Here is a 17,093-nt window from a genome sequence, read left to right as displayed (position 1 = left end):
TTTAGCTTATTTTTGCTAGACACGAATTTTCTTCAGATTTTATTGCCCATTAGTATATTTTTCGACTATTCTAGTAGAGGCGTGAAACTATGAAAATGTTTTTGTTTATATATATTCTATTGTTTTGGCTGATATAATAGCAAATATATATAGCTATTTTGAAATTCTAAAACTTTCAGGTATACTTAATTTTACATGCAAACATACATCATAAAAAAATTACACAATCGTATTTTTTTTCCATACGCACATTTTTTTTATTTTTGGAAAACAAAGTTATTTTCGATCTCCATTTTTTAAAATCAAACAATAAACATTATTTGTGTTTATAGTATTTGTCAGGCAATAGCAGATAAAACAAGAATAGGTTTTCTACGACCTATAGTTTACGAGTTACAAAACAACTTAGAAATTACATCTTGAAATTTAAATTTAAAATAACTCGAAAAAAGTAAGCACTAATCATTATGTTTCCAATAGGTTGTAGAGTACATTCAATTTTTTATCAAATGTCATTAAAATTTTCGAAATAGGGTAAAAACTAAGCCAGCAAATCAAGTTTCTCAAAAAAATAAAAAAATTGTCTATATTTTCGAAACTTGAGGGGGTAAAATCGATTTTATTTGCTAGTCGAATAGTTTTCGTCAAATCCTATCCAACAAACTTAAAATCATCATCCTAGCTCAATTAGGAGCCGAGAAAATCAATATCTTGGAAAACGTCTTAAGATTTTTGTCTTAAGAAAATTTTCTTGATAGACCGGAAGTAACATCTTGACAGACCGGAAGTCGACTTTCTTAAAGATTAAGATATTTGTCTTAAGACGTTTTCCAAGATATTGATTTTCTCGACTCCTATGGGACCTAGAACCATGTAACTTTGGTCTATGTATATACCAGTACTTGCCCGACGCTGTGGCCGAGTGGTTAGCACATCGCGCTGCGACGCCAAGAGTTCCGCGTTCGAATCCCGGTCGGGTATGGTTGTTTGTGAATATCCATTTTCATCAATTTCATCACTCATCTTCGCAAATTAGCCAACAAGTACAAAACGCGAAGTAAAATAAACTAAATCAATCAATCAATCAATATACCAGTATTTTTCCTACATGTTCACTCACCTTACAACCCACCCGATCAAAAAAAAAATTTTACCCCCTGTGCGCATGCGCGCATGTATAAATTTAAAATATAGGCTCGATATTAAAAACAAAATATTATTTTTTTTTCCTCCTCTCCTCTCTCTGGCCTAGATTGCAAATAATTGCAGAAATAATAATACCATGATATTTTTTAGACTGAAGGTCTAAATAAATAAGATTCGAATAACTATGTACTTCCACTAGTCTCTGCGATGGCGCAGCGATAGTCTTGTAATCCAGGGTTCGATACCCACACAAGTGGTTTTTGAAACTGAAGATCCAGTCCCGATTAGCCTTACTGTGCATAAAATAGACTTAAAACATCAAATCAAACAGTACTTCCACTAGCCTCTGCGATAGCACAGCAATAGCCTTGTAATCTCGGGTTCGATACCCACGCAAGTGGTTCTTGAAACTGTAGGTCCAGTCCCGATTAGCCTTACTGTGCATAAAATAGACTTAAAACATCAAATCAAACAGTACTTCCACTAGCCTCTGCGATAGCACAGCAATAGCCTTGTAATCTCGGCTTCGATACCCGCACAAGTAGTTCTTGAAACTGTAGGTCCAGTCCCGATTAGCCTTACTGTGCATAAAATAGATTTAAAAAACAACAAAATCCAATCCAGAGTATCAACAAATTCAAAAAATAGAGTTTCCCCTGTACACTTGTATAATTTTAAACTCAAAGTTCGATACCCAGCAGAGGTGGTTCGGATCCCGCTGTAGGCCCAGTTTCGATTAGCCTTACCGCGTAAATTTTAGTTTTATAGCTAGTCAAGCAACTTGTGTGCGTATAACTTATGCTGATATGGTACTCACCTGACAGACCAAACTAATTCGGCTTCTATTACACTTGATATTTACACTTGGTATAGCGTACACTTTTATGTGACTGCCCAGTAGCAATACTCGACTGCAACTAATGTGCGCGAGATTTCTAAATAGAAACTTATACCTGCCGGCAGCTAAACTTTCAAGATTGGTTCGAGTTATGCGTGAACGCCCTTTCCTAGAAAACATATCGTTGACGCCCAACTTGATAGACAACTTCCTGTAGTCGCACCCAGGCAATTGACAGTTTCCTGTTGTGTAATTGATAGTTTCCCATAGTTACTCGCCCAAGTTTCCACACAACACAGTTGAGTTGACCACAGATTTTTAGCTTATCCTTTCAATCACCCCCAACAGTCGATGAAAATTGTAGATAGGCTGTGATTGAAATTGCTTGGAAAATTACTGCCGATACAAATAAAGTGACAGTGATGTATAACAAGCCCAGGATACTAAAGCAACAGAGCGAAACAATATGCTTGAAAGCAATCGTGGGGGGGAGAAAACAGCTGCCGTGGGAAATCACTGCTGCGATGTCGCGTAACAATCAAACCGGATGGGTTGGGTACGATGGGTGCGATCAACTAGCGGCAGCGGTAACAATTAAACCGGATGTTTAAATATCTGGGCGTGATAAGCTTTTTGAAGCTTGATTGATAGGTGCGAGGTGGTCGATGCATGCGAAAAAGATTTCAAATGATAAGAGAACCGGTTGAGTTGACTACAGATTTTCAGCTTGCCCTTCAGTCACTTCAGTAGATGAAAATACAAAAAATAAAAAAAAAATACGTACGTGTGTGTGGCACATCGTTCCCGCGAGAGAGGTTTGCAAAAGTCGCGATATACATTGGCACTCGGGACTTGGAAATAATGCATATTCGCTCACCACTGTTGCCAGCTTAGTCTCTCTCTTTATCTTACAGCAACGTTGGCATCTCTATTTTTTAGTTGTAGGTGGGTTGCCAACGCACTCTAGTTAATAATGCTACATATTATACACGCACACACATACTGTGTTGCTATCTATCTATCTATCCCTCTTTCTCTTTTACGGCAGTATATGTTTGTTGCCGACTCTTCTTGCTCAGTGTGTGTATGTTACGTCAGTATATAAATTAGTTAAGCCTCAAGCAAGATAGCTCTTGCCAAGTAAGAAAAAAGAGTTGTAGGTAGGTGTTGGTTAGGTAAATATTAGCAACACTATCGGTTGTTTAACTTTTCCCTCTCTCTTTTTTTTTTTTGTAAAAGGCTATGGCAAACCAGTAGGTTGGCAAATTGCTTTATGCACTGTAAAACCTCAAGCAGTATTGCCAGCTCCTTGCCTTAGGTTAGGTTAGACCCAAAAACAAAAACCTTGGTGACTTTTCGAGTAAGATGTTGGCAATACTGCAAGACAAGCCTCAAGCAGTATTGCCAGCTCCTTGTTTGAGGTTAGGTTAGACCCAAAAACAAACCTTGGTGATTTTTTAAGTGAGGAGTTGGCCACACTGCGAGAAAAGCCTCAAGCAGTGTTGCCAGCTCCTTGCTTGAGGTTAGGTTAGACCCAAAAACAAACCTTGGTGATTTTTTCAAGTGAGGAGTTAGCAACACTGCGAGCGCCACCGAGCGCCATTTTCGGGCGTTGAACCGGCTTGATTACTCTACTCATTTGTTTATTTTACGCTGCAAAGAAACACATGCATAGACGATGTACTCACCACAATAAATTTCAAACTCTTGGTCCATTGGATGCCACCCTTTGGAAATGTCGCACAAAGCCCCTTGGGCTAACTTGTTTTTAAGTCCGGTAAATGCGGTGTTGGTATCTCTCTCGAGCTAAACGAAGCAATTTTCAATTGCTCAATAATACACCCGCACTTCACATCAACCGTTCCTAAATACGCGTTCATTCCGATAAATTCACAGCACAAAACACGAAGCAACAAACACTCACACTATCCCACGCGCTTTCCACAACTGCAAATACAAGCATCCACACAAGATCACTTTGAAAATCTCTGAAACAACAGAAAGTGATACCAACCTATTTCCTTAATTTTTTTTATCCGTCACAAAAGATATATCAGTTTGGAGATAAAAATTACGCGGAGGAATTAGAATCATTTCAGCAGAACGAGTATGTACATTAATATTTAAGTAATAAAGTGTCATTCAATGGCGTGCCCAGGGCGAAGGGGGGGGGGGTGGATGGTAGATATAACCCCCTTTTGGCCCAGTATATCTAAGAAAAAACGTCAAAGGAAGGAAAAGATGACAAAATGGGGACCGTAAAAAGACCCTGGGAACACCACTTGCGTCATAATAATAGAACTTAAAACATATTCGGGCCTCCCCGATGGCGCAGTGGTAGTGTCGTCGCCTTGTAATCAAGGGGTTCCGGGTTCGATACCCGGTGGAGGCACAAGTGTTTCAGATCCCATTTTAAACTGTAGGTCCAGTCCCGATTAGCCTTACTGTGCATAAAGTGGACTTAAAACAACAAATCAATCAATCAATCATTAAAACATATTCTTGTGCTCATAATATGCAGAATGTATACGATTTACTTCTATGCCATGTACAAATATCAGTAGATAGTTCTTTCTCAGATAGCTTTATTTTCACCCCAAGTTTTATTCAAAAGCAGTCAATTTATTGATTGTAAAATTTGTGAAAGAGCTCACTTGAATTACTGCGTAAATAATTTGGCAGTTCAAACACTGGTAGCGGTCAACACTTCTGGCGTAATTTGAGCTGGACCGACCAGGAAGCAGGACCAAGGTCCGTCCAATCTTCCCTCCCTCCCTGAGAAAACTCTTCACGGGGGTGCAGAAATTCCACTGCCCCAACTCCCAATGTCAACTTTTTTTACGCGTTTTACATTTCGCGAAATCTAAAATAATTTGTAATATAATATGATATATATGGAATTTAGAACAGTGATAATAACTTCTTTTAGTTATTTTATGACTAACAATTATTATTATATTTGCGATCTTGTTTACGTGTTCATGAAGACAAATATTCGTTACTAGTTTTTGCTGGTAACGTACCCATAGATGAATCCTTCTGCTTTCGGTTGAAGTCGGCTATTTTCGGGAATCACGCAAGCTCGGAAAGCACAGCTTTTTGTAGAAGCTTTGTGGACGGGTTCCACCACAATTTCACGCTTCGCCATGTGACTCCTTCGGAGGCCTTATTTTCCCGCAGAACGGCTGCAAGCATTGAGGCTGGTGCTTGCTACAGAGCTGCTGGGGGAGTTTGCGGCCGCATTTTTTCGCGAAATCGAGTGCGATGGAAACTAAATACGGTTAGAACATTAAGTACATTAAATGATATTCGAATTATGCAAGCAGTGCTTGCATTGCTTGTACTATATCTTCGCCTCTGTACAGGAGCATTTATCTCCTGCGTCAATGCACACTTCCAGACTCTCAGAAAGAAAGTAGAAACACACAGAAAGATGATACTCGAAATAGGTTCTGCGAGGGTAGCCTGAAGTACCAAATAAACCGTCTCAGTGGCTTTGCCTGTCTGGAACGGGCAGCTGATTGGCAAATGCCTCAGGGGTCGTGTCTAGACACAAGTAAAGCCCTTGTTTCTTCTTCTTTTTTTACCCTTAAAACTATCCCACTTTCAAAGGAAATAATTTGCAAAGCATCTAAAACGTACCTGAACTGTAACTCTTTGGTAAGTTGGAATTAAATCACCCTATAATTTACCCCTACTGCCGGTGGTAGAATAACCATAGTGTCTACTCTTGCAGAGCACGTTATGGTGTGAGCAGTGAACATATCAAGTGTGCCGAAAATGAAATTTTGTGCTGAAGATTGTAACAATGTGGATCATATCACACCTCTAGTAAATTACCATTAGTTGGAAGTTGTGTACACGCACTCATTTGTTTGATAAAAAAAAAATCAAATGGTGGACTGGGAAAAAGCAAGACAAATCGCATTTACATCCACTTAATAAAGGTAAACTTTCATTCCCCAACAAAGCAAGAAACATGAATCATGCTTTACATTCAACATGGCAACTGGGGAAACAAAGGCACTGTATGAATGTACACGTGTATAATTAATCAATTATGTTTCGACTCTGAACACTGCATTTTCAAACATTTGGATCTTCAAAGACAGCGTGCTAAACATTTCCTCACCATTTATACTTAATTAGACGTTTAGTATTGTCTGAACCGAGAAGACAATCGTATTACGCAGAAAACAACTCTAAGCAGTTGTATACGACATATTTGGAGAGAATGTGTTGTTCCGAAGTTACTAGGCTGTGAGTTTCAATTAAAGTATTAGAATCCTACAGTTAATATCAATGCTTGTAACATGCTATCTAATTTATGGGTGTCAAAACATAATTAACATTGTTCTGGGTATTAGGCTTCTAAGATATGGTAAAATTTGACTGTGCGGTTGCTCTTCATTTGTTATTCAGTAACGATCCTATGCATGTAAGTGTTATAAAGGCAGAAATAACCTGTGCGTTTTAGAGCAACAATTACTTCAAAATATTACTTCCTTTTCCCTGATTATGTAACATAGTGCAATGTAACATAGTGCATTCAGATGTTATACAGTCCCGAAATCACGAACATATCTGTATTTGCATATGTAATACACAACGGCAGTGGCGGCGATTAGGGGTCAATTGCCCCGCACTTTTTGTCTCCACACTATAGCCTCTTAATGCTAAGCCTTGAATACAAAGAGAAAGTTAACTTTCCTTGACCCGCCCCTCAGTTTTGGCACCCAATCGCCGCCACTTTATAACGGGCACTGAAAAAATGTGAGATGACTTGGAAAAAGTTGCCAAATATCCCCTACATTTATAAAGTACACAATGTACTTTATGCACAGATACAAATTCTCAGAAGTACCATAAAAAATACTACATGATAGCAGGATGATGTTTGCAAATGTCAGTTTGGTCAGGAAGAATATCTGTTCGCAATTATAACCCTAAAGTCAAATTTACCATGTGTAAAATCAATTTCTGTGATAGAATGATACTAGTCAGTTGGAACAACGTTTCGGATGGACAATGATCATTTTCTAATCATGGTTCTTTCTTTTTTGGAAACCATTCTGACCCCATGGGGGAACACTAATTTGCAAGTCTACAACCGAAGCGGATCCTCTCGACCACGACCCGGCAACACTGCTTGTCAGGCGAAGATCTAACAACGGATGACGTCAGTGGGTCTCTGACAGCACTGTAAACAATTTACACCTTCGTGCCAGATGTGTAACAATGGCAATTCCGTTTCTAAACGACTTGTTACAGTCTGAAAGGTTCCGAATTGTATTACTTTCACGAGCAAATTAGCACATATTTCTCCCTTCGAGAAGATCTGAATATGTTTACCAAGAAAAGGCCCTTCATTAGCCCTAATCAAAACACTGGGTTCATCAGCAGGACATAAAAATGATCCTCAAGCAGCCACATAAATGTCTGTGTGGCTCATGTGATGAGGCTTTGCTGTCAGTTACAGGAACAGCTGATCACATGGAAGAGTGATAAAAGTGTGGAATTGGAAGTACAAGTACATTACGATGTTATAAGATGAGAAACAATGATGCATCTTCAAGGTTTGTTACTGCAAGTTTATGAACTAGATGCGACGTGACAAAATTGGGTACTTTCTTGCAATGCAAGGATGCTGCATGCACGAGAGCGCCAGTTGCAGGCAGCCGATGAACCTGGTTCACGCTGCAAAAGGAAAAACAACCAAAAAAAGCTGAAGAAGAAGAAAGGAAAACGTTGTTTTATACCTCGCGGCCGAATAATGCACCTTTGCACGACTCACCTCTCAGATGCTGTTCACGTGGTCGCAACCACGCCGTGGCTGGCAGTATCATGGTGACAAACACGGCAGCAACAATACAAACACCAACAACTGAAAACACTGGCCGGCCGCCTGACCGAGCGGCGTCCTAAGACTGGCCTGTCTGGTGTACAAAAACACTGGATCGGACCCGTCTCAAGGCCTCCGACTATGCTCGGTCGATTTCGGGTGCGCTCGGCTCCCATATTCGGTCGCCTATAATGATTCCCGAGCCCCACACACAAAACAATGATGCAATTTATCATTTGGCAGATTGAACCGTCCCGACGGGTAAGCAAAAGCTGCATTCGCCAACAGCCGAAAGTCAATGGGTTGGCCACATCGGGGAGAAAGAGGGGTTTCGATGTGCAGTGACCCAGACACGCATTGCTCGTTTCTCACTCCAATCCCTACTTTGGGTTTCTGCGAAAAAGATTTGAGTTTCAAATTAACTTCTTGGACTGGGTAATTAAATTTTTCCAAAAAGAAGAAGCAACTGAAAAAAAGACCCGAACAAGATTTGTTACCTGTCCTATATATCGTGGGTCTGTCACTTTACTCTTTCAGAAAAAAAGTTTCACTGCACTAAATTGTTCGTTTCATAGAAATGCAACATCGTTCTGTGTGACGAAAAAGTTGCGCCTTGTAATCTTTCCCAAGACGTTGCAATATCCGGTGATTTCTTCTATATTTTTTCTGAAAGAGTTAAGAGTCGGTGTAACAGATTTTTTCAGGATCTTAATGTAGCAGGAAAATCTAAAAAATAAAAAAATACAAAGAAGATATTTGTACAGAATAGAGATGGGGGCAGTTACTCAATAAAAATAACGCCACATAAGGTACTTTACTTTCATTCTTAAAGTAATGTTACTGCTACTTTTTTTAAAAAAATGAACATGTTACTTTGCTATCCAATATGGTTGATTGATTGATTGACTTGGGTTATTTTACGTCGCCTTTCTTCCACTTTCGGCTAATCGCGACGATGATGATAAGTGATGGATGATATGGTGAAATTGATGAAGAGACACTCACAAAGAAACCCCTTGCCCAGGCAGTGATTCGAACCCGGATCCCTTCGTGTCGTAGATTATTATCTAATAGAGATTCTATGAAATTTCAACTGAACCACACACACACACACACCATCACACATACACACACTCGATACTGGTGTTGTCTAAAAAAGTAAAAAAAGAGATTTACTATTGGTTGATTCACATATAAAAGAAGGTCAAAAATGTTAAACGTGAATATAAGCTCTAAAAATTAGTTATAGAAGAAGAAAATAAATAATACACGTGTTGCAAAATGAGATATTGTAATATTTCATTAGAGTAAATGTTTAATAACAATTTATTGATTCGGTTATTTTACGACGCTTTTCTGCCACTTTATGGTTGATCGTGACAATGACACACATGATCAGGACACAAGCCCCACAGAGGAATATACTGGCTGAGTCCAGTCGCCAGAGCCTCGTTAGTCTGCAACACTGCAGTGCAGGGTGTTGGGGAAGTGAGGTGGACACTTGAGTGCGTACTGTAAAAGCCACTCCTTACTACCCTTTAATAATAATAATAATAATAATAATAATAATAATAATAATAATAATAATAATAGATCGAACTTCCTTGCAAATGTGTACACATTACTTGTCACGAGTCTCTCAGAGGATTATATTGGTTGTCAGTCCAGACGCCAGAGCCTTGCTAGTCTGCAAAATGCATCAGTTCAGGGTCATAACAGTTAAATATATAGTTATCAAAAGAACGACCTGATTTCAAGCTCTGAAGACATTGTAACCTTACTTGCAAACCGCTCCTTAATACACATTTCCTTTAAAAGAAATAGATGAAGTACGTTGAAAAAATGTTAGCAGGGACTATTAAAAAAAGCCATCCCTCCCTTATTATCACATTTCTCCTTACGATATTCACATGCACGCAACTGACTCGTGAAATCTAAGAAAGTCGTTAAGACCTTCAAAATTGTCAATTTGTACACATTTTATACATTGAAGCAAACAGAAAGGATTGTAGTCTCTGTTTCAGTGGCCGTAATGAGCCTTCTCGTAATTCAACTGGGTAATATTTTTAAGAATTAAAAAACGAAGAAAGAGAACTACCAGAGCTTTACTTTTTTTTCTTTTGGGAGTATCGTTTTATGCCATTAGTATTCATTGGATTCAGGAGGAAGCAAATAACTTCAGTGTTCGCGCGCCCATGTAATTTTTAGCAATCAATCAATCAAGTAGTAAATTACCTTTCGCAGTTCCACTCCTCGACCAGATCGCGAATCCTTAATTTACGTGTAATTTGATGGCTGAAGTATTGTTTCATATCTTGGGGAATGTTCGCAAATATGCAGTTAATCAACGGATTACGTATTAATATTCCAGGGACGTTGTGTAAATATTTTGTTCATAGATTCCGAACATCGAACTTGTTAGCCATGGCAATCTTAGTTCCTCTTCGTCGCCACAATAGCGCCAGCTTATGTGTCTAGTAGTTGTTCATCGTAGCGACATTCTCTGACCTTAGATTTTTTTAAAGGAAAAAAAAGTAATCACAAAATTTTTACATTGATTGGGGTGAAGTAAAAATTTAGAGGAGTAGGTATGATTCAAGCTGTATGACTGCAATAACGGCGAACCGGGATCAATCTCAGGCAGTCCTGACTGAATAGAGATCATATGCCACGCAACTAATCGGTATAATGTTCGAACGTTGATTGATTTGGTATATTTTACTTCGCTTTTCTGCTACTTTGACTAATCGCGAAGATGAGGACGATGTGATAAAAATTATGAAGGGTCGCTAAAAAAACCTACCCCAGGCCGGAATTCGAACCCAGGACTCCTGGTGCCGTAGCGCGCCACGGCATAGTTCGAATGATAGAACACCTGTTCCTAATAGTTGGATGCCTACTGTATAAGCGCCTCTGACCTTCGACATTCAAAGTGCTGCCGTTCTCAGTCAATGAATTCCCATAAATTAATTAAAATACATTACATACAAATATTACAGTGTGTAATTATGTATGCTAGAGTAAAGTAAAAACGAAGCGAATTTTCTACAGGAAATGTTATTTCAGGGACCCTCAGAATTGTCTGAGCCCTGGATCAGGTGATATGTATTGTTCTCGAGGTGCGTTCGTACACACACACACACACACACACACACACACACACACACACACACACACACACACACACACACACACACACACACACACACACACACACACACACACACACACACACAGGCATACAGAGGTTGTTTTTTTCTGAATAAAATAGTTCCAGTATAATAGTTAAAATAATCCAGTTTCTACCTTATTTCTAGACTTCTGCTAAGGCACCAAAAAGTCAACCTCACACCCAGTTAATTCATTTTTGCAGGTCAACAAGGCTCTGGCGTCTGAACCTACGGCCAGTGTAATCTTCCGTAGGGATGTGTTAGTCCATCTGTGTGCTGAGTGCCCCTTTACAGCCTCAGCTGTAAGGATTCTTTAGTCCTCAGAAATGGTATAGTTTTAGCTCGTGTTCAGCAATGAATGAATGAATTATTTTTAAAAATTGAATAAGAAAGTTTTAACAGGGATATTTTATTTTCTTGTTAGAGATCTGTCATCAATTTCGATTTAGTTAAAGGTCATATACCCGTATTGAGTGACGGGCAAATATAGCCTTGTGCTGAAGTGCTTATAATATCAACACTACCTTATTTCTAGGTGAGACAACTGAAATTCCTACCGAAACAAAATGTAGTCAAAATTGCAGGAATTTTTTGTTTGAAGTTGCCAAAAACCCTAAACAAACGTGTTTTTTTTGATTCCGACAAACGTGTAGTATTTATTATCACTTTAGCGCGGGGGGGGGGGGGCATCGGACTCCCTAGATCCTTCCCCTGTTTAAATACAGATGCAGCCCTAGGGAGGAGCAACTCGGGCCTCGTAAGGCCCCGCGCTTCAGGGATCCCTGCGCCACATGAAAATAATTGTGTACGGTTTATTACAAGTTTATCGGACCCCGATGCTTTCAATTAAGCAACTATTCTGATTTTTTCTAACTTCATGTTTTTTTTTAGATACTTGAAAAATGTGCAAATTTACTGGAATCATGTACTAAGCAAAGCACCACTTAGAATTCTGTTAAAATATTTCAATCAAAAATAGTTAATATTCACTAATGAAATCATGAAGTGAAAATATTATTTTATATGAAACAATGTGAAATCACTACGGCGTCCAATTCAATGGAGAGAGAAAAAATAGTATTATCATCGAGCTTATGATTACAAATTGCCACTTTGAAAGGTAAAAATAATAATTTGAGAATTAACACCTAGTTTGGTAATTAAATTTAATGAAAGTCGCACCTGTAGCACATCGGAAATGAAAAGAAACATAAATTTAGAAACCTTTTAGGTTTTAGCCTCCTACCGTATAATACTTGGTTTTAACCATGAATTCTTTCTGCTTAGTGCTTTTACGTAATAATACGAATTAATTATTTAGTCTAATCTGGCTTATGTTGTAATTATATAGGACACCTGTACTTCCGACTAAGAAACAAAAATCACTGAAAAGCTTTAGTCATAGGCCCCGCACCCATATAGGGTCGATCCTGGAGCAATGCCACATCCCACACCAGTGGAGTGCCAAGTGGGGGGGGGGGGGTTAACCCCCCCCCCTCTTTCGACCAGCATTCCTAAAAAAGAGAACGTCAAATACAGGAAAAGATGGGGACTGACCACTAAAGAAAATATACGTAACCCCCTTTCGAAAACCCTGGGCACGCCACTGTCCCGCACTCCCCTGTCCTCCTTGCTGCGTTTATCGCGAGCAGCATGCGAATCTCGGCGGAGTGCGTAGGTCAAATGCGAGTGGGGTGTGAGGCCCTGCGTGGGAGCTGGAATTGGAAGCGGAGGAGGCTGATCCATCCCCGGCCTTGACCGCCAGCAACCTCCTCCGACATTTTAAACCACTCAACCTGCCGAACCGGAGGGTCTCAGCAAGTGGTACAGGGACATCCGGCATCTTGCCATGCGAGTAACAGTCCCTTCTGTTTCCCTCCCACGGCTAATTTATTTCAGCTTTAACGTCTTGATTTCAACCCCCATAGGGTTTCTCCTCCTTTTTATTTATCCCATTAATTCCATAAATTGTGTATGTTAACCTTGAATACAAGGACGTATTTAGGGAGAGGGTCCGGATTATCCGGATATCCAATATTCGGAATATCCTAATGATCCGGATTATCCGAATGTGTGCATTATCCGGACAGTTTTATCGTTTATCAGTTTTACGGGCTTTCCACATATTCTTCTATGCGTCATTTTCGTTTTCAATGTACGGATTTTCTACAAATACTTAATCAAATCTGTTCTATCTGGATATCCGATTTATCCAGATATCTGTACTTTCCGGATATTCGGATTATTCAGATATCCGGATATTCGAATTATCCGTTAAACTGATTTTGTGGCTATCCCACACCAAAAGATGTGCTGAATTCTCACACTTGAGATGCAAACGTGCGATACCCAAATCGACCTGTCCACCGGCTATTCGTCTCCGCTGTCCAAACCGAGGCCTTCGGAACGTGGGAGATGAACCGAACCGAACAATGACGCTCCGAGAGAAGCTCGACACGTCATTTTGCCGGTCCTTCCTCTCCTCCCTCACCCCGCCGTCCCTCCTGGAAAAGTTCCAGAACTCCAGAAGCCACGCCTCATCTCAGTCACGAAGTTCCAATCCCTTGAGCTACAGCCTGCATTCGGTACACTACCAGCAAAAACTATTGCGCTCCGTGTCAAATGCATTCACGAAGCTTCTGCGTCTTTCAGGGTTGCCACGGTACCGGGATCAGAGCAATTTTTGGAAAGTTACTTTTCAAAAGTAACTGAGGAGTTAACTCAGTTACAGTTACTCATTTCGAAAAGTAACTAAAGTTACTAGGTTAGGCAGATAGGTTGTGCATGCAGAGACTGCAAGCGGATTGTTCTTTTTTCACTGACAATTACCTACAATTAAAATGGATTTTTAATCCATTACAATAAACTTCACGTGTCTCATTCATATTTAGAGGTAAGAAATTCAAAGCAAACCTCTTATTATTGAAACACATAATGCAAAGTATTTGCTGACAACAAATGTGTTTATATGTAGTAATTTTTCTACACACTCACCAAAACTCCCTAACACCCTCCAAAATTTCCTCAATAACCCCCTAATATTTTTCACAAAGGCCCAATTTATGATCATTTTGGCTCTAAATTTACCCTTACACCCCCGAAATGGAAAAAATCTGGATAAACTCGTCGCCAGAAATTTTTATAGGGGGATCAGACCATTGATAAAATTTTACTAGTAAAAATAGTTTAATAATGATAATAGTATATTTCAAGTTATGAGCACGGTATAAAAACCAGCAGGGTTCCCACACACCTGGAAAACCTGGAATTCTCAGGGAATTTGAAGAAAAGTAAAAACTCAGGGAAATCTCAGGGAAAATCAGTCCCAATGAAGCACATCTGAAGGACTAAAATATGCTTGTTCTTGTACTAATAATTCCAACTTCACTAACTTGCTTTATATGAACTACGTATTTTGAAGAAGTAAGCTTTAGGTATGTGCTTATTTTGCATCACAGATTAATTGATATTATAACAGGGTGTCTACCAGTTAAATCAACGGATTGATCAAGAAAGGCAGGAAATTATGCTTTAGGTCAAGAACCTTTGCTATTTTTTACAGTATAGTGAACTTACATTGCTATATACCTGTACAGTGATGTGATAAAATTGAATGTTTCGAAATCTAAAATTATATATTTTCTTAATTTCCAACTATACCTAAGTATAGATTAAATAAATGTTAGAAATAAAGAAAAAATAGGTCAAAAAAAGGAATGATAGGTCAAGAAAAAGTCAAGAATTTTGGATTTGTTACTTTTGTAGACACCCTGTATAATCTGAATGTATTCTACATATACACACCCAGTCTTACCATATAAATATTTCAAAGCTCTGAATGAAATAACAGAATATACTTTTAAGATATCGTATCCTATGGATATGCGTTAGGTGGATATATTGTATACACAAAGCACAAAATGACCACCTTTGACCTGCACTTAAGACCTAAGTCTCTGTGGCCATCATCAATTGCATTATGCCTATATCGAGGGGGAAATCTTCCACTGCCTTTACAAGACAAGTGGTTCAAAGTGACAATACTGCATTATATCTTCTTCCAACTCATGTCTTGTAGTACAGACCACAATTTTTAGTCCAGAGAGCCGAGGCCTGTACTGCCAGATGATTCATCTGAAGGGGAAATAAAGTTGAGCATATTTGTCCCAAACCACTGCTGGGTTGTTTGAGCCGTATGAGCTGGTGCACAATCCTGCTGAAAACTCCACTCCCGGCAATAGAATAATATTGCTTAAATCCTTGACCTTTGTCTCCAGGACTGTCTCCTGGTACACTCGGGCTGATGTTTTAACCCCTTTCTTGCAGAAAAGGAGCTCAGTGATGCTTTCATAATGCCCCATTTCCATCAACACCATGATTGAAGCAGAATGTGGCCCCTACTAACTTCTTGTGGCGTACAACCTGTCATTCTGCAAGTTGAAAGCTGCCTCCATGATAATTCTTCTGTGCAAATTTATGCTTCATGATCCTATAGGCACTTTGCCTTTATTGCTTTCTGAGGCTAGAAAGTAGTCTGTATATTGTTTGTAAGCTTTCAGTCCCAGGTCACTTTGCAACATATGAGACATGGACATTTTGGAAGTGGTCAGTTCACAGACCATCACTGATGCTTCCATACACTGATTGTTCCACTGTCACTGAAATGCTGGATAGTACAATACTTGAACAAAATGTTCTATCACTTCTGTAGATCTATTAGCAATGACTTTGAATACCACATGATGAACCACTTCCCAATGTTTGTGACTGTGTTTGAAATTTATTTTGTGTCCTGTGAAGAAAGTGTGAAAGTTCCCAAAAAAAACCTACTCCTTGATTAAGTGCATAAAGATATCATTTTATTCTTTAATTTGTTTTGTTATTGGCTGATACTCATAAAGTACTATATATACACAAAATTTACTAATAGGCCTACTGATCTGATGTAAAATTGCAAGTGATCCTTGAATGTTAGATGAACGGTTCATTCACCTCCTTAATTAATGTACATAATCGGGTGATTGTGGTGAGTTTTACCTTTGAAAAGGAACTACCTATTTAGACTTTTACTTTGCAAAACTATAACATTAATTACATGGTAACACATTTTAATGTTTTATTAATTACATGTTCTTATTCATAAAATAAATTACAAGATGGTAGAATATTGCACTATATTACAGATTGTTTAAAAATATATCAGATCGGTAAAATTACTGATAAAACAGATGCACCGTAGGCCATTGTAAAATATATTTAAAATAGTAATGTACTGGGTATTGAGTACTCTGGGAAAAATGTGCTGATTCTGGAAAACTCAGGGAAATCTCAGGGAAAATGCAGTTAGAGTTTACGTGGGAACCCTGAACCAGATACAAATGAGACAAATAAAAATAATAAGCTAAATTGGTATGTAAAAGAATAAAAAAATGTATTTTCCACGTTACAACCCCTCATAGTAAGCTCCCTCGGGTTTGAATCCCGACCAGGGCATGTCCCCATACCATGTGCACCTATAGATTTCACCTGGTGCGTTTACCTTAACCAATCACATGAAACTAAACTTAGCTTCGACAAAATTGACAAGCCCTCCCCCTCCTTTATTTCGCAGTGTTGCCAGTAAGATAGCAATAATTTCCACCAAATATGGTTGGTTGTTATTGTTAAATTTAATTTATAGATAGAAATTACGTCAGCAGTGACGGCACAACAAATAAGTAGAATGGGGTAGAGGACAGCCCGAAGTGGCAAATGGGGATGCACAAAACTTTCAGAAGTTGGAAAGTTAATGCAGAATATTGTATACATATAGTTATTAATGATGGCATTATATACTTACAGAATCAACATTATTTTGGAACTTGGGGGACAAAGGGGTCCGGCCAAATTTGCGAACCACTCACAACCATGCACGTCCGGAGGGCACGCCCCCTCTGGAAAATGAAAATCAACCAAAAATATTTCACACATAATTTCATTCCAGTAATATACGTATGTTAATTATTGCAAGAGTTTCGCAGGAAAATGATACCTTCAAACTGAAGCAATGTTTTTTGAGGATACAATACTATTAAGGGGGAAAATGTGCATCGTTTGC

The 17,093-nt window shown here is 38.9% G+C and overlaps 1 protein-coding gene across 2 annotated transcripts in view; it reads right to left on the bottom strand.

Moving 5' to 3' along the window:
- Positions 1–17,093, bottom strand: part of lft (Limb expression 1 family member lowfat) — a 180,206-nt gene that overhangs the window by 102,712 nt on the left and 60,401 nt on the right. The window contains exon 1 of one of the 2 annotated variants that reach the window (XM_083132033.1): positions 7,779–7,897. The exons of the other annotated variant lie outside the window; for it this stretch is intronic. Coding sequence (XP_082988159.1) covers positions 7,779–7,830 — 52 coding nt within the window. The 5' untranslated portion in view covers positions 7,831–7,897. Of the gene's footprint in view, positions 1–7,778; positions 7,898–17,093 lie in introns of those variants that run through there. 2 annotated transcript variants of the gene reach the window in all.

This window comes from Lepisma saccharinum, chromosome 1, assembly GCF_977018435.1.
Source record: "Lepisma saccharinum chromosome 1, izLepSacc3.1, whole genome shotgun sequence".
Taxonomy (NCBI): domain Eukaryota; kingdom Metazoa; phylum Arthropoda; class Insecta; order Zygentoma; family Lepismatidae; genus Lepisma; species Lepisma saccharinum.
This window is presented reverse-complemented; position numbering and strand designations above follow the sequence as displayed.